The sequence below is a fragment of the Durio zibethinus genome, chromosome 18, assembly GCF_047325235.1.
Source record: "Durio zibethinus cultivar Kanyao isolate XHJ-2024 chromosome 18, ASM4732523v1, whole genome shotgun sequence".
Lineage (NCBI taxonomy): Eukaryota > Viridiplantae > Streptophyta > Magnoliopsida > Malvales > Malvaceae > Durio > Durio zibethinus.
The window spans coordinates 11,732,193-11,750,631 of record NC_143179.1 but is presented as its reverse complement, the minus strand read 5'-3'; the positions used below and the strand labels follow the sequence as shown (position 1 = coordinate 11,750,631).

The 18,439-nt window shown below is 32.6% G+C and overlaps 2 protein-coding genes, 1 non-coding gene and 1 pseudogene across 8 annotated transcripts; 2 read left to right on the top strand and 2 right to left on the bottom strand.

The window, feature by feature from the left end:
- The first annotated feature begins 314 nt into the window (after positions 1–314).
- Positions 315–413, top strand: LOC149513727 (small nucleolar RNA snoR1). The gene has a single exon (XR_016330183.1). It is a non-coding gene; the product is annotated as a small nucleolar RNA snoR1 (small nucleolar RNA).
- Positions 414–1,041: 628 nt separating this feature from the next.
- On the bottom strand, positions 1,042–3,175 carry LOC111299584 (cinnamoyl-CoA reductase-like SNL6; annotated as a pseudogene). Its single transcript, XR_016329872.1, has 5 exons — positions 2,767–3,175; positions 2,432–2,616; positions 1,735–1,927; positions 1,462–1,615; positions 1,042–1,362 (listed from the first exon to the last, which is right to left on the bottom strand). The product of XR_016329872.1 is annotated as a cinnamoyl-CoA reductase-like SNL6 (transcript).
- Positions 3,176–4,372: 1,197 nt separating this feature from the next.
- Positions 4,373–11,652, bottom strand: LOC111299583 (serine/threonine-protein kinase BLUS1-like). 5 transcript variants are annotated; one of them, XM_022894852.2, is made up of 22 exons: positions 11,479–11,652; positions 10,776–10,945; positions 10,265–10,666; positions 9,866–10,120; positions 9,299–9,423; positions 9,123–9,167; positions 8,930–9,011; positions 8,751–8,819; positions 8,504–8,674; positions 8,351–8,416; positions 8,026–8,094; positions 7,765–7,908; positions 7,562–7,635; positions 6,958–7,218; positions 6,526–6,614; positions 6,352–6,422; positions 5,488–5,613; positions 5,363–5,405; positions 5,224–5,270; positions 4,947–5,008; positions 4,819–4,870; positions 4,373–4,672 (listed from the first exon to the last, which is right to left on the bottom strand). In XM_022894852.2, exons 3-22 carry the CDS (start codon positions 10,430–10,432, stop codon positions 4,631–4,633), a joined length of 2,061 nt encoding a protein of 686 aa, XP_022750587.2. In that variant the 5' UTR covers positions 10,433–10,666; positions 10,776–10,945; positions 11,479–11,652; the 3' UTR covers positions 4,373–4,630. The 5 variants fall into 5 exon arrangements, 4 of the variants coding, with proteins under 4 accessions (XP_022750587.2, XP_022750588.2, XP_022750586.2 ...); XM_022894853.2 differs by having other exon boundaries at positions 10,265–10,633; XR_016329871.1 differs by lacking the exon at positions 10,776–10,945 and having other exon boundaries at positions 5,488–5,655.
- A 4,486-nt stretch (positions 11,653–16,138) lies between these two features.
- LOC111300536 (uncharacterized) lies at positions 16,139–17,120 on the top strand. Its single transcript, XM_022896167.2, has one exon. It carries the CDS (start codon positions 16,221–16,223, stop codon positions 17,010–17,012), a length of 792 nt encoding a protein of 263 aa, XP_022751902.1. The 5' UTR covers positions 16,139–16,220; the 3' UTR covers positions 17,013–17,120.
- Positions 17,121–18,439: the final 1,319 nt, after the last annotated feature.

The following is an 18,439-nucleotide window of genomic DNA, read 5'->3' as shown; positions in this document are numbered from 1 at the left end:
CATCTTAAATACGGATTCCTTTATGGGCCGATCCGGGTCACATCTAGCCCAAAAAATATGAAAGTTTGGATTTTGAAGGTTTAGAACTTAGCCTTGTCATAAATTTGCTGATAAAGCTCTCAACGAAAAAAAGCCCATAAAAAAACTATAAATTCTCTCACCATTCTTCTGCAATTCACGGCCTAACGCTATAACCCTAAATCGTTACAGCTGCCATCAGTTCCATTCCTGCTTTTTTTATCTTCTTTTTCTGCATCACGGGTTTCTTTTCTTTCATTTTTGTTTTCGTTTTACCAAAAAAATGGTGGTAAGAGGGCAGAGATGAAGAGTGCTTTATTATTTCTGACACCTCTTGTATGAGAAAAGCTTTTAACAGAGCTTTTCTTTGAGCAGATATAGCAACTTTCTGAGCCCTTTCAATTCTATAAACTATTTATTTTTTTGGGTTTCTTTTGGGTTGGGATTTAAAAGGAAATTTTATTTCATTTCTTGTTAGTACTTACTAGGAGTTTATAGTTTTTATGGAACTTTGGTTATGCAAATTTTTTGCTACAAATATACCTCAGTTTTGGAACAGAGATTGCTGTTGTTGGATTGGAATCCGAGATTGTTGAATGCATTAAGATGATTGTCTAATAAAACTGACGTCATTTTGGTTTTGATTATGAAAATTTAGAAATTGTTATGGCTTCAATACTTGAAAGAATATAAACAAGTATATAAACAAGTTGAAATTTTGGTGGTCTGAAATGATTGAAGAAAAAGAATTGATCTGTATTTCTACTTCTGGAGGATGTCTCCAATTACTTTGAAACTCAATCTTGCCTTGCCCAATTTGCTTTTAATCTGATTTCTAACTTAAACTTTTAACGCAGTTTTCACTTAAATCTCAACTGGAGAAATTTGATTGAAACCAAATTTGAATTGGTTCCAAAGATTATTGCTACTTGCAATTAAAAAAAGGAGAGTGAAAAACATTTCTCACAATTGGATGGTGGAAACAAGTTGTGCTCTCTTTTGCTGATAAAGCATAAATCCTATTCAAAGGGAAAGCTAACTTGGGTTAACTTTAGCCATGGCAAATTCCAATTTTTGTTGACATGAGATTGGTAAGTTTCTTGTTTGACAGTTCAAAGCGAGTAGGAATAAAGTCGAATGAATTTCCACAAATCTTGTTTGCCGGCATCCCTATTTCACTTGCCAACTTCTCTGCTTTCTCGTTTCTTTCAGTGACTTGATCAAAGCAAATGTACCTTCCAAATGCTGTCTTGTTCATTGCCTCAAACACAGATACATGTGCCTCTGCCGATCTGTTTACATCAACAGTTGCTAGTAACCCATTTGCATAGATATCTTGGGCTCCTGAAATTCACAAATCACTGATCTAATTAGTTTTCAAGACTAGTCGTTGCAAAGTTAAAATTAGAGAGTGAAAAATGAAAAGCAAATGAATAATATTACCTTTAAGATAAGCTGTTGTTTCTGTTGGATTTCTGTAAGAGAATTCAGGACCTATAATGAGCCCTGGACAGATGGTGGTCAATTTTAAGCTCATCCCCTCAGCTAGTCTCCATGCAGCTTTCTCTGCTTTCAGCTTCCCCAATGCATAACAGAGCTACCACATTTGGAGATAAAAGCTAAAATATTGATAAGAAAATGCCAATAACTCTCCATGTATTTATCTCAAATCATGGGTATTTACTATTTACTACTGCTAGTTTACTTGTGCTATACCTTTTTGTCCATGCAAAGTGATTCATCACTCCAGCAATCATGGTTAACCAACGGGGGGAGATCATGTTCGGAGCTGTCTCTCCGTATGCAGGCCAAAAGTGAAGATGTGAGCACACAATTCCGGACAGAGGGTGTTCTTGCACATGCCTTCTCACATTTTCACAGGCCCTTACTTCTATTTCACCATGGATTTCTAACAAAACACAAAAAAATAAAGTTAAACGTAGCTTTGTTACATTGTGGTAAATGAGTTGATTTGGTAATGTGAACTCCAAAAATCCAATTTCCTACATTACAACCAGACAATTCCTGGAAAATAAAATTCCAAAGATACTTCTTAGGGTTCAACTTGGAGCTAAAAGAGTGTCAGGACAGGTTGACGCATCATGAATTCAGACCAGATGATTGTGGCATCAATCCAACGAGATTGGTGCTCTGGTCCTGGTAGGCCAAGCCAAGATAAAATCCTGAAGGCATGTCTATTTGTAGTAGCACACTTATTTTTAGAAATTTAGACTTTTCAGTTTACTTTTTCATCCCAGTCCTTTTTTGCTATGCAGATTTCATACAGGACTATTGTTAGTACACCTTTTTTGGTCTGCTATACCTCTTTAATACTATTGCAGCATTATTGCATTGAAGTATGGTCAGTCGATTATTCTTTAAAGTCAAACAAATGGGAGAAAGATGACAGAACTCACTGAATAACCAGAGATGCCAGCAGGGTCAGCGAAAGCAGAGGTGTGAAACACGCCACAACACCCATCAAACTCCTCCATTAGCCCCTAGATTTCAGTTGGCTTAGCCATGGCCACAGAAATTTTTTCTTACATGCTATCATCTCCCCTGACATCTCCATCTCCCTCAGCTTCTCTACATCTTCTGCATTTATTTTGAATTAACCCAAGAAACCCAATTAAAACAGAAACATAATAGTAGTATCTAAAAAACAGGACCTTGACTAGATTTCTGGCTGTTTTCAGCAACCAAAATCTCATGTCATGGTTGGGACTTGGGACTTGGGAATTTTACCTTGGTTATCAACAAGGATTAGGACGGAGTATCCATGGAGCAAGAGACGGTTAACTAAGGCAAGTCGAAGGAAAGAAACGCCACTGGTAACACAAACAAGCTTGTCTTCAAGATCAACGTTGGCATTATGGGAGCTCAGGCCTTTGAATTCTCCATTTTCTTTTCTTCTTTCAAGGGCAGCAAAAGCAACCAAAGTCTGCCTGAAGTCCTCAAACTCCCTTCTTTCATTCTCTTCATCTTGTGCCCTCGCAATCCCCATGTCTCTCTGCTTTTCTAGCTTTGGTTTGAGTTAAGTTTAAACTCTGGCTTCTGATATCTGCTTACTATAATTGTCTAAAGCGGGTTAAGTTTTGGATCCCGAAAGGGCGACCAAAGCAGTAGGTAGGGAGTGGGGATCTGAAGCTCAGAAATAATCATACAAAAGACACCGTTTTTTTATTTAAAGCTTATTTCCAAGGTGTGGCAGAGTAAGATTGAAATGAAAGATGATGACTCGGCCAATTCAGTTGGCTTGACTTTGTTATGGTTATAAACAAGGAGGGTAAACGAGTACAAATTAGTCACCAGCGATTCAGATTCGATAAGGAAAAAAAAAAATTAAGCTCCATTTGTTTATGGGCCAAAGTCGAGTTTAAGTTTAATAGTGTATCCACTCAATTGTTAAAAATAATATATACTCAAAGCATCATTCACCATAAATTTAAGACATTGGTTTGGGATCTGTTGTTAAGCCATAGGATATGTAATTTAAAGGGATAATAGATCCGAGCCTTGCAAAAATTTTGTAGGTGAACTAAAGCCCTCAAGTTCATTTATGAAACCTATTTCTTGTTCTTAAATGATAAATATAAAAGAATATAACAAAAGAAGAGAAAATTTTATTAGTGGTATTTTCTAACCAAACTTACAAATACACATGTACTAATATATCAATTTTTATGTACAAAGTACAGATGTTTACTTATGTAATAATTATTAATTAGCATTAAACCACTTAAATACAAAAACCCGTTTTATAAAATCTTGCAAAAATAATTTGAAAAACATGAAAATATTTAAAAAGTTGAATGAATATTGCATGGATGGGCTAAAAGAATGATCAAAGGGGATTGAGAAAAAGATGGAGGAAAATGTAACCTCTTGAAACCAATTGTGAACAAATATAAAATGATTCAAAGCCAAAGCCAAACTTAATTGTGATCTTTACCGAGATAACTACAATATTTAAAAAAAAAAAAAAAAAGAAGAGAAACTAATCCTAATTAAATGTCTCAACTCAAATTTCTCACACCATTTCCATCTCCAAAGATTTTTCATAAAGCAAATATACTAACTGTTTAGCTTAGATATTTAAGCTTTGAGTCTAGGTTGAAAAAAAAAAATACAAAAAATCAAAATATTCGGTACGTCCTAATAGAAACCAAATAATTTTTTTTTTTTCTTTTTTGGGTATCTAAGGTTTCCAAAATTTGAACCCTAAGAAAGAGAGATCTGATTTATTTCACATCCATCTTAAATGCTTCCTTGTTGCCATTCAGAACCATCTTTGGTTCAAAGATCATATTTAGCATTATTTTATTTCTGGTTCCAAGAGCAAAAGAACACCTGAGAGAGGGAGATAGTGATTATATTACAATATCCTGTCAATAAATTACAACTTACACGAGACTTAAGGAATGGCATCTCAAAATTTGGGCGTCCGGCTTTTAACACACAGCCATAGATATGGTACACTAGAAATTCAATAAAAAGCACTCCTATAATAACTCAAAACCATTTTTATGAACCCTAGCACTGACAAAGGAATAATGAGGCAGTTTATATATATATATCAACATCACCACCATGCTTAATTGTCTCACCTTCACTCTTTGTTGTAGGCCAAAGCATTTAATTGTTTCTCTAACTGCAAGGAAATGATAACGAAGTAAAATGAACTCGGTTTCCAGTCAACAAAAAAAATCTAATGGCAATTGAATGCATTAAAAACCCTCGGAATTCATTAGTTTCACAAAATAAGACTAAATATACATTCAAGATTAATACACAAACCTGCAAGTTTTTCATTTTCTGTCTCTGCAATTCCTCGACAAGGTTCCCGATACTGACAACAGAAATAAAGGTTTAGTATAATGAGCATAAAGAAAGAAAATCAGCACTGTTTGAGCTTCAACGCATACCTCTGTTGCAGCTGAAGCACCTGAGATTGCAGTTCCCTCTCCCTTGCAGAAGAAGGTGGTATCTGAACATACAATTAAGACAACTTAATCATTCCTTTAGAGAAATAAAATTTTTAAACAAGGTATGCCTATCTGAGAAAATAAGTCTCAGCATGAGAATGCATATCCCAGTAACCCAGGTCATAAGAAAGCATCAAATAATAGGGTAATTGACACCATGGAACGTTACGTTTAGAAAGGCAATGTGGTTACTAAGAAGTTTAGGTTGATTAATCACCTGCAGAGGGTCAATGGTGCCCACCTCTGTCAAGTCCCCAACCTTACCTGTATAAGCAAGATAAGTTAAATATAACATCATAATTTTTTTCTACGGTTCAGCAGCAGAAAATGTAGACAATCAAAATATAGAACATTACCAGAAGTTTGCTCCAAATACTTGATCAGTCTAATGATTTCATCCTGTCAGCAATTACCAAAAAAAAAATGTTTTAAGACAGGCAATCTCTATGACATGAGATCGGACATACAAAAAGAAACGTACCCTTTGAAAGGTGTTCTGCTGCAAAATGCATTGTAGAGATGGGAGAACTGCACTAGCTGTAAGGTTTAGAGATGTTGGACTGATTGAACCTCCAGTAGCTGGGTTAAAAATGCAGTTTGTAGGTCCCTGAATAAGACAAAATAATGGCAATGGTTATACAGCCATTGCCTAAAAGATAAATTGCTAAGTTCCATCCTTATAACTCTTCATCCCAAAAACACACGAATTAAAATAGACACCCATGGAAGACAGTTTGTGGGAGCAACAGTGTGGGCTGCGATGAGGAAGTATAAGCCACAAAATTTTCATGGGTAGCAGTCCAGATATTAATGGATAAACTTAATCCAAAGCAATGAAGTCTTACATGAAAAATACAGTTTGAAATTGGATAAAATGAGCCATAAGGACAAGCACACAAAATGCAAGTACCAATACAAGTCAACCATATTTAAAGAAACAAAAAAGATATGAAACCAAAGTCTGCAGTGGAATCATTTCAAACATAGCCCTTTAGCAAAAGTATAATTTATTCAATATGAAATTAAAGTATGACATTTGAGGGCATTAGATGTATGTCATTTTGTTAATGCAGAATGTCTCATCATGCCTAACAAATGGTGACCAACTATATAGATATTTATCAGCACTGATAAACTTCAATGCAGTAGATTATTACAGACAGGAAGATATAAGACACTCAATATATGCAATATATATTCCTAACTGTGCCACTGATTTCAAGTAAAGACTGTTTATCAGTACAAAGTTGCATGTTATTTCACGACAGCAGAAGATTGTACCCAATAGGCAGCAAAGTGCCTTTAAAACAAATGAGATAAACGTTTTGTAATATTGCAAATGTACCTTGGGACTGAGATCTGTTGCAGTCACCTTAAAGCGTCCCCGCCGAACAACTGCTCCCTCTGATGCATCGTCTGATACATAACAAGAGGCAAAGAAACCAAACTAAGTTCATTAGAGTACAAATAAGCAGCATAACTTATAAGTAGAAACAAAGAAAATAAAACCAGGAAATACCAGAAGGGTTATTTGTTTCTCTCCTCAGGCGGTACAACAATGGACCACTATGGTTGCGTTCCGATTGAAATTTAGGCTGTGGGAAGTCCCTTCAAAACATTTTTGATAAGCCCAATTTAATATAGATTATGAAATAAAAAACTTTTCCAGTCAAGTAAATGGACAGATAAAAGCAACAATGCGCTTTGTAACTACAGAAATAGCAGAATCAATGACCAAGTCAAGAACAACGTCCTTGTACACCAGATCATACATCTAGGATTCCTCGACTTGCAAGTTGCAATACATAGAATTCAAAATGTCGTCATATCTAGAGCTTGATAATGGGAAAAAGACAAATCCTATGCAATAATTCAAAGACTTCAAGCATTCTATCATTTTTAATGATAACAGTTTGCGGCTTGGGGCAACTTCACTTAGAACAAAGCTTACCTGTCCCCATTTCCTGTAACCTTTTTAAGAGAAAAGGCATTATCAGGTATTAGTAAACTGCTCAAGAACTTTTTATACTCCGGAATGACCTGACGTGGTAAAGAGCTACTTTGCCCAGAATTCTCATCCACATTTCTCCCAGCATCTTGGTCCATGGCTCTTGATGACATAGTAATGAACTGTTCACTTTCTGATCGGATAACACCTTTCCAATTTGGTCTATTTGCACACTCATCATCTTCACCAATGTCAAAACAGCCTCTGCACCAATTAAATAGTTGCATAAATAAAGGAAAGAAACTAAATCACCCAGAACAATTTGACTGGAAACCTTTCTTTTCCAAAAAAAAAAGAGAATAGTAATTAGTCCATGAGATACCATATATGTTCTTAAAACATATCCAGAAGAAAATTATCCAAAAGAAGCAGATAACTTAAAAATTGAAAGATTAAACTTGTGACAAGATACTGCTTTTTATTTGAAAAAATTAAAATTCCCAATCTCTTTGAATGTGGAAAATATGAAAAATAAGATCCTCCTAATTATGTTATAACAATAAATTGTTTGCAATAGTAAGGTCATAAAAGCATAAAAATGTCATACTTGAGTGCTTGAAGAGGTTTAATAGGAAATGAAGCAAGTGAACTCTCCAAATCATTAAGATCGCTAAGCCCATCCTGAACAAGTAAAAACAAGCAAAAGGAAGATATAAATCTTGAAGTACAAGCTTAATCAAAGCATCAATGAAGGATTGAAGGGCTGACAATTCAATTATATAGAAATCATTTTTGAGTTATAACTAGTACCTCCTGGTTAGTTGCAGCAATGGAATTACTGGCCGTTTCTGCAGACATCCTCTCTGCCGATAACCCAACTATATTATACCTGTCCCTTTGCTTCCTGCTCTCATCTCGCTCTTCGGCATTTGACACTTCCTCATAATCTTGAATCTGCAGGTAAAACAGTCAGCATTTCTGATGAGATTAAGATTACAGAGAAGTTTTTGGACTACCTTCAGATGAATAATAAAAGAAAAAAAATCAACATGGTAAATTGAAACTACTTACAAGTGCAGCCTGACTTTTCAAGTCCTCTAGGTCAAAATTCCAGGCACTAACTCCTCTTATGTACTCTTGCTGCAGGGTGAAAGGAATTCATATTCAAAGTGATACTATGTAATGATATATTTTTTATATACCATGGGCATTCATTAGTCAAAGTGATACTAGCTGCAATAGTTTATCTTAGTCGTAAGACCTGAGATAAATGTGGAACTGACAGCAATTGGATCACAAGAACACAAAAACCTAAAATACTAGTAAGACATGAATGAAAGAATCTAGCACTATCAGTTACTTTTTGTTGACAAATGTAAAAAGCTCCATTATTCACCTTTGATAATTGCTCCTTGTCCTCATAGAGAATCTTATTCTGTACAAGAAGATCAGCTTCTTTTGTCTGAGATATAAAAGACCAGATCAGGTTCCACATTAATTACCCATCTTAAACGGATCACAGATTAAATAAAAAGGGTAAGCAAGAGACCTTTAGCACCCTAAAACGTTCACCTAATGGAGGAAGGCCATGAAGAATGGTATAAGCTAGATAATCAGAGGTGCGTGCATTTTTAAAGAAATGGTGCTTCAAAAGCTTCTCCGAAGTAGGACGTTTCTTTGGGTCCTTCACCAAGCAAGTAGCCACCATATCCTTGAAAGACTAGATAAGCATAACAATATCAGGATGATACCAACAAGTGATACCAGTCGGTAAGACATAATTGAATAACACAAACCTTTGAAAACCTCTTGTCCCTTTCATAGTCCAGACCAGGAGGAGCGTTTTGCAAGGTCATCAGCAAAACCTACAGAAAGAATGCGAGTAATCAATCAAACTAAGAACCAAAGCAGAAGGCAACAATAAAATACATACAATAAGTAACTCATATAACAATCAGGAAACTAAGAGATATACTTTCATAGGTGGATGCTTGGAAAATGGGGCATGGCCATGAGCAAGTTCAAGAGCTGTTATTCCAAAAGACCAGATGTCTGCTCTGATTACAGGAAAGAAGAAAATGAAACAGAATGGTTTAGAAGGTATAACAAAGCAAAATAAAAAAGGAAATGAAAAGAAGAAGTATAGATAAGAAAAGCAATCAACTCACTTAAAGTCATAACCGTGCAATTGCTGCATAACTTCTGGAGCCATCCTGATAAAAAAAATCAACGACAAGGAGACACATTGCAGTCATTATCAACTCTCAAAATTTGAATTTCCATAATAAAAGCACCAATATAAATAAAATCCCAGACAGCTGAAAGGCCAAGGCAAAAAAAATACCAGCAAGGAGTCCCAACAAAAGTATTTCTGGAACGCTGTCTGTCTCCAGTATCAAACATGCATGCTGATACTCCATAGTCTGCCAACTTGACAGCACCATTAGAATCAATTAAAATATTCCCAGCCTGCAAAAATATAAGTTATGAATGTAGATAAGAATAACCGAGAAAAATCCCCGAGATGGAAGGAAACTAACAAGAACAAATGACAGGCAGTTAGGCTGTTGACATATGTAGCACAATTCGTATCCTTCTCATCAAAGAAACAATGAGAATAAGTCAAATTGAACTAACAGAGTAATAGATTCAATAGCATGCTACTATTAGCTTAAGGTTTTGTCTATAGAAAGCAGAAGCATTTTTTCCCTGTATTTATCATATATTGTCAATTACATTATAAGATGAACCATAAGTGTTCATTTTATTTGTTACAAAATATAGCTTAAACTGTATGTTAAACAAAAACAGTCAATAACTGATCAGCTTGGCCTCTGAAAATAAACTACTTGCAGAAATAAACAAGAAAACACCTGGTATAAAAATAGAAGAAGAAAGCGCAGTTAGAAACCTTCACATCTCTGTGAATGTGCCCATGTGTATGAAGATAAACAAGAGCTTTAAGAACTTCACGCAATAAAGTGGCAATGACAGGCTCTTCAAAACCTTCAGGATAAGCATATTTCATTATATGCAGGCAGGATCCCCCATACATGTATGGCATCACAACCCAAAGGTTGTGACCAGCAGTGAATGAGCAATGTGCCCGTAATACATTTGGGTGATCAATCAAGCTCATAGTCTGCACCTCTCTGCGGATGCCATCCTGCATTATTCCCAAACAAAACCCATTCAGTGTGACAAAAATCATATGTTTGATTCTCGATGCAGTGGAGTTGCTGGAACTAATAAGATAAGTGTATAAGTAAACATGACTTCCAAGCAAAAAATTATGAAATACCATACTTACCAGATCATTATTACACTTTTCCAAATCAAGAACCTTGATAGCAACAATTTCATTAAGTGGACTGCATAAAGCCCTGTACACAGTGGCACTGACACCTTCTCCAATTTCTTCATATAAGTTATAATCTTTTGCATTGACTGGATATCGCTTCTCCAACGGATGCTCCATTGTTTCTTTTTATAGCATACCATTACCACCCTCTTTACTCCTAGATGTTCCGATTAACAAAAACAAAAATTCAACAAAAGATTGGACAGTCAATCTTATGCGGGGCTTCTTCCAATTTGGTAGCATCTTCTCTTCTTTAACACACAGTGGTATACAAGTCCACTGCCTTCATCAAGTTAATAGCCTTACGCAGTCCTTTTCCTTGCATGCAGAAACAGTTTAAACCCCAAAATCCTAGTTAATAACAGAAAAGACACCACTTATTCTGTAATCAAAATATTGGAACAAGCAGTAGACTGTCCAACAGCACACTCAGCAAAGTGCTATGAGAAAAGTGAATTACCCCAGATAGCAAATAGAAGCCTAAAGGCCAGTAAATGTTGTATGGCACAAAACTAATAAACACAATCCAAAGCCAACCAAAATTCCATGTAAACTGACCAAGAACCAAAATGTATGTGAGGTAACAAGAAGCCTGTAACCGAAAAGGTGGTAATAGGGGTAGTTTTTAACCTGTACAAACCCCCCAAGAAAAAAGGGTGTTAATTCTTACTTACACAAACACCTTTTTCAAAACAATTAAAACAAATACTAAAAGAAAAGCAAAAATTAACTTTCCCTATAGAAATAAAAACTACTTGATACCTTTATAATTCTTAGATACTCCAGAACAAGACATTCCAATAAAAAACACAGAATTTAACACCTATCTTTCCGATAAATTTTCAGAAACAAAAATAAAAATTCAATTTCATTTTTAAGAATTCAATAAAAGAGACAACTTTTTTATATAATTCTAGCTTAAATTAAAAATAGCCCTAAAACGTAACTATCACTCCAAATTCTAACTAATTAACTATCAAATAACATAGCATTCATAAAATCACTCCAAAGTTTCCACATTTCCACTACAAAACAACTAAACTGAAACTAAAAATATAATCAAATTCCAAATAACTTCACAATCAAAAAATAATTAACTAATTACAAATTCATGGAAATAGAAAAAAGAATAAGCTAAAATTATTCACAGATTTGATACAAACCTAGGGTTTCAGCCGATTCAAATCAGAACTGAATCTGAAAACTTGATAAAAGAATTGCATTAATAAATCGAAACCCAACCCCTCTACCTCCTTCAAACGACGTCGGTAAAGGAGATTTCCCTTTTTGAAGCCTCAAATTTCGATTTTTTTTTTTTTTTTTCCTTCTTCAAAGACGATTCTAACGATGAGGCTTTGGTGATGATAATTATTAGTGGAAAAATATTATAATTAAATAAAAATTAATTTTTAATAAAATATCGAGGTTCAGGTCCATGGATCGAGTCTTTCAATTTTCAAACTTTGCAAACAAAATACTTTTAATTTTCTTTTGTTTTTTTTTTTCTTTTTTTTCTTTAAGCTGAGAGAACAGTAAAATGAGTGAGAAAAAATAAGAACGGAAAAAAGAAAAGAAATGTATTGAGAAACAAGAAGATCGAGGTCGTTGCAAATCGGCAAATTGTAATGGAACCCACCAAGAGATTTTGATGAGATTTTGGTTTTCTCCCCTGGTAGTTGAAAATATCATTACTGTGGCTGATTTGTAATTTATCGTAGCAATTTGTGGAGAGATAAGAGACGGGTGATTGCAACCCCTGTTAGAATACATGCTTTTTTATCATATTTTATATAAAAATTATATCATATAATTTATATTAATATAAAAATATAAAATATAAAATATATTTTTTAATTTTATTAAATTTATATATAATTATTAGTAAAATTTTTAATTATATTATTTTCATATTTTTATATGTTATTTATATAATATTATTATATTATATTTTAAATTATCAAATCAATATGGTTATAATTTAATTTTTTTATTAAAAGATAAATTTGTAATTTCCTTAATTTGTATTAAAAATTTTATATTTTATCGACTTGATTTAGTTCAAGTGATAATCGATCCATAAACAGAAAGAAAAAAAATTTTATATTCTTCAATGTTATATCATTTAAATAAAAGATATTTCAATATTTTAATTTCAAAAAATCTAAATCTGAAATAGTTTTTTCCAGGGATGGAAAGGTCACTGTTGTTTCACTTGCCACATCAACTTTTTATTTTTCTTATCACAAGCATCTTCCTCTCAAGGTAGGAAAAAGTAAGGGTCATTGTTTGATCCTTTTTCTTTTCTACTAAGGCCGTCTAGGCTAACCATATGTCCTTAAATTATCAGCTCCTTCAAATTATTTTCATTGCATCTTAACTTTTACAAGTGCATTTCATGTGATTGTCATTTTGGTTTAATCCTTATCATTATTACCAATTTCTTATTAGTTGACCTCACACTTTATTCCTTGTGCACCTTTTTTAACTAAGCCTTTGTTTAGTCGTACCGTAAAAAAATATAAATTCTATGTTAAATTCTATGTTAAAACCGCATGAGATTAAATTTAGTAATCTCAAATATTATATAGTGATATGAGATGAATATAGTATAAAAATAAGATATAAAATTAATATGATTTAAAATTTTAATAATTATTATATATATTTAATAAAATTAAAAAATATATATAGTTTATATTTTTGTATCAATAAAAATTATAATACATAACTTTTATATAAAATAAAATATAAATATATAAATTTTAATATTTTATATGATATAAATATATGAACCGTTGATCTACACTTACAATTCTTTCCATCGCTAAAAAAAGGTGTTGGGAGTGGATTTTCAACAAGGTTTAAAAGTTTAGGCCTGCAGCTTTAGTGGGTTTGATTCTGGCTAAACAGCTTGAACTAAATCACCAGAGGCAGGCTTGGAAGGGCCCAGCAAAGTCGGAGTTCCAAGAATCTAGTCTAGGCCGAGTAAAGCATCTGATCTACGTTATTTTCGGCTAAAAATTATGGAACTCCTAAGAATCGAGGCATTTCCTCTCTGTCTTAAGCACATGTTGACTGCAAGTGGAGGCTGATATGAAGAAGGGTTTGGTTTGGTTTTTGGAGTTAAATAAACTCCTGGCACCTGGAGATTGTAGGTAGACAAAGCACTTGAATTTAGAGACTTTGGGGTAGCCAGATTTGACCGGGGCCTTAGTTTAGATCTAGGGTTAAAAAACCTGGACAGTACAAAACAAATCCAAGAACAAGGTCTCCCCTACACATTACCTACCCTACAATATTTGGACTCCATTAAGGCGAAATTCCACATCTAAGCCAGGCAGTGGCTGCCTCCTATCAATGATCTCTTATTAATTCAACGAATCATTTTGATTTGAGGAAGAAAAATTCGAACATGTTTTTGGAGATAGTAAGATCTAGCGCCAATCATTAAATCTAATGTTCGGATGCTACAATGTCTTCTCGACTTCGGTTCTAGGTGTCAGCCAGACTTTGGCTCAAGGGAAACAATTCTCTATAGCTTGAAGTTGATAGATTTTGACAATTACAAAGGAAGTAGGGGGCTTAAAAACAAAGAAACCAGGTGAAGACAAAGGCCGGAGGTTGGTCCAGCGTTTGTACGCCGACTTTGAAATATGTTTTTCAGATTAAAAAAAAATATATTAAACTATGCCTCTAATTTGTCGGCCGAGAATCGCTCCAGATCTCTGGTAACTTTGGTATTTGCAAGAACACATAGCATGTCAACTGAATTGTAAAGCAGTACAGCAAGTTGAAAGTAAATGTTAGAGTTGCAATTTGATCACCCCAAATGGAGTAACTTGTTTATCAGTGTTCTCAACTGCTGCCTCCTGTGCTCATCAACTTTGAAAGACAATCTTTTTTCTTTTGCGGTATCCTCTATTATACCAAGAGGGACGTAACTGGTCAACCATTAATTCGGCAAAGATGGTCAAGTTGCTGATTATGCAGTTCTTAGGGAGACATTGTAGCAAATTGCCAAATGACACTCTCCATCAATTACTTCTTATGGATCACCACCTATTCAATAAAGTTTTCATGGGTCGGATTGGGTTTAAATCGGATTGAGTTTAAGTCAAAATTATGCTCAATATTAATAGTTTATATGTTTATTAAAATTTGATTTAGTCCAAAATTTTAAGTTTTAAAATTTTTTTCATATTTAAATTAAAAAAATAAACCCAAATACATATATTAAATTTAATTTAATTATATTCAATTCACGCATATATATAAATTAAAAATAAAAATTATTATATAATTTTTATTTTTAATTTATATATATATGTGAATTAATTTATATATAATCACATATATATATATAAATAAAAAATTTATATATATATGTAAATTTAAGTTAAATTAGACAATGCTCGAGTTTTAAATTTTTTATTCAAGATCTGATCCAAAATTTAAACGTATATAAAATTGTATCCAAACTTATTTAATAAATTTTAATTTTTTTTTTAAATTTGAATGAATTTTTAGACTTAATCAAATTACCTGAACCTTCAAAATTGCCCTTTGGTATGTATATATTCTTGATGGTTTATGGTTCTACTTCTATCCCATTCCCACCTACATGAAACTTATTCTGGTAGGTTGAGATTTCAATTTTAGATTTTGGGTGCCACTCTTTGAAATTCTTGATTTCATCCTCGATTTTATGGTGGGCAATGTGTTTGATTTCACACTCATAAATGACAAGAAATCAACTTCAAAACCATCTAGAATACAACCCAATATTCAATACTCTTAGGCAAGTGGGACCTTTAAGCTGGAACATATATCATTAGAAATTTTCAGGTCTACTATACCACCTAAAATTAAGCAATTTTTCCAAAGCAATTCCTAATTTTAGAATTTTCGTGTGTCAATACAAAGAAATTATCAAAATTTTACCACGCCTAAGGTAATCTTTAATGAAAGAATTATCATAAATTATTATGTTATATTTATAGGATAAAGTTTCAAAACCTAAAAAAAAAAACCTCCAAAATTTCAGGCCAACTTGCCTTTGCTTTTTTTTTTTTTAAATTTTACATGTATAAAATTTTTTTTAATTTATAATTTTTAAATATTAACTTTAATTACACGCCATCTAAAATAAGAAACAATTGATTACCTGGCTTGGCTTCTTGAAGCTGGTTTTGCCCTTTTTTTTCCTCGGAAAGCTCCATCAACGTCATGCATGCGCTGTTTTCCTGTGTCAATGATTTGCCTTCTAGAAAGTCCACGGTTTTTTGTAAATCATTTGAAAGAAATTTCTGGAACTGGAAAAAAAACCTGATTTCAAGGTTGTAATTTGGATTTTTTTTCAAGTGACAAGCAAATAAGATTTTTTAATATAATAATTTTTTTAATCCAAGATGTGAAAAAATCTGGGAACTTTCATTTTAATTATTTTACCATGATTAATTAATAATTAGCACAATTTTCATTTAACGAGGTTTTAAATAAAATATTTTATTAATACCCAATTTTTATTTATACAAAAATTTATAAGATTTAAAAGGTTTTTTATTAAATATAACAAAACGAGTTTTTTAAAAAATTTTAAACTATTTTTTTCTTTTCAAATTCATAATTTAGAAAATGCTGGAAAAAGAAACTCTCAAAATCTAAAATCATAAAACATTTGGAATGTGCAACAAACACAAAATATATCACACGAGTAAACCAACCTCAGTCACACGTGTAAAACAATTAAAGCAAGCAAAAACCAAAACGACAAGTTTCAGTGTCGTCGAGAATTATTTATTTTTAACAAACCTTCCTGCTCGGATATAAATTGATTCACACGCTTCTCAAAAACACTTCAAAAATTTTGCTTGCCTCTTAAATATATATTTTTTTAAAGCATCAAATGAAGAACGACAACTCGGAATTATCGTTTTGTCCTAGCTTTAACTGCTACTCCTCCGATAAGAATCTCGTTGGTATCGCTGCTTCAGTATGCCGCGAAAACGACGGCGTTTTGGATGATGAAGAATTCGAGTTCTTTAATAATCTCTGTGAGAGTAGTGAAACGCCGTCGTTTCCTATCTTCAATCACGATCTGTTGTTGAAAGGCGAGGAGGAGGGTGGTGAAGATGACGATGATGGGGTGGAAGAGGCTATTCGGATTCCGTTGAGGAATCTGTTCATCGGTGATAGAGATCTTCCGTTGTCATCTTCATCGTCGGAGGCGGACGAGCTTGAAGGACTGCCAACTGGAACGTACTGTTTTTGGAAACCGAAACCATCGCCGGAATCGTCGCCGAACATGTGCAAGAAGAGCAAGTCCACAGGATCATCATCTTCAAAACGGTGGCGTTTAATAAAGGATTTGCTTAAGAGAAGCAACAGCGACGGCAAAGCCTCGTCTTCATCGTTTTTGTTTTCGAATTTTGATCATAAAAGTACAATGGAGAAGAAGCATGAAGAAAAGGCAAGTAAGAAAACAGCGACGGCGACGAAGAATAAAAGTGAAGGTGTAGTAACGGCGACGAAGATGAAGAGGGTTGAGAAAGCGTCGGCGCATGAAGTTTTTTACATGAGAAATAAGGCGTTGAAGGAAGGAGAAAAACGGCGGTCGTATTTGCCATACAGGAAGGACTTGGTTGGAATTTTTGCTAATGTAAATGGTTTAGGTAGAAACTTGACTCTTTCTAAGTAAAAAAAAAAAAAAGAGTACTTCTTATGTTCGTAAAATTAAAAAAAAAAAAAAGTTTAGATTATTGAGAATGTAAATAGTGAGGAGAAATTAACTTTTTGTGTTTGTTTACCTTATTCTTTTGACATAAGCTATATAAAAAAGGAAAATTTTTTAATAAAAAAGCAAATAGCAAACACTAAATTAATATTTTATAAAAATATTATTAATAACATGCAGTTATAAAAATTTTTATTTTTATTAAAATTTTTAATTATATTACTTTTATATTTTTTTGTTATTTTTATATCATATCTAAAATTATTAAATCTAATTTTTATAATTTTTTTTCTAATTTTTAATTTTCAGGTGAAATGGATCACAACCAATTTTGTCTGCACTTTATTAGCTTGTAATCAATTATTAAGTATGCACCCTTATCTTATCCTTGGTTTTTTTTTTTTAATAATTTGTATAATTTTCATTTTTTTTACCAAAATTAGTTTTTAATTAATAAACAAATAGATCATCTTGACCACTAAGATGAGTTAATTTGTTTATAATTTAATGCTATGACACTCAAAATATTCTAAGATGGATTTGATTTATTAAAGATTAATCAAAGCCATCATCTAGAAGCTGTCACTTAAGATAGGAGACAAAAAATAAAAAAAATAAAAAATTATAATAACAACGTAGGAGTTGAAATTAAAGATTTGGACACTTGCAAATTATATAAATAATAAATTAATAGACACCCAATGTTGTTACTATTTTAGGATAATAGTGATTAAGGGATGACAACTTGTTTACTTTGGATTATAAATATAACTAAAATGTGGACATTTAATGCATTGAAAGGGATATTTTTATTGGTAGTTTTGCATACAACAACATCATGGGATAGGTGGGTGGGAAAGGGAGGATTTGAAGATAGATTTGATAATTTTAAATGTAATATGAATATGATATAAATAAAGGATAATAGATGATATAATTTAAAATTTTAATAAAAATTAAATATGGGTTTAAAAAATAAAAAAAAATATATTTCATGTATTTGTATTGATACAAATCATAACATGTAATTTTTATATAAAATATAATTTAAATAAATAAATTTTAATATTTTACATTATACAAATACACGAATTATAAAATCTATTTAAAAAATATGCAAAAAAAAAAAAAAATGATGGATAGGTTGTTCACAAAATTTTCAAGTTCCAACATCATTTTGTATATGGCTTCCTTTATTAAGAAAAAGAAAACATATGACCAATGGGATCATTCAGTTTGAAAGGGGGTGGGCTTTTTTCCTTTTTGTCAATCAAAGACAGATTTTTGTACCGAATATTTGGACAATAAAATTTTGAATATACTAAATAAATATAAAATATTACACCTTTTAAGATTGGAAAAAAAATCGACTAAAGTTCACAAATAAAAAA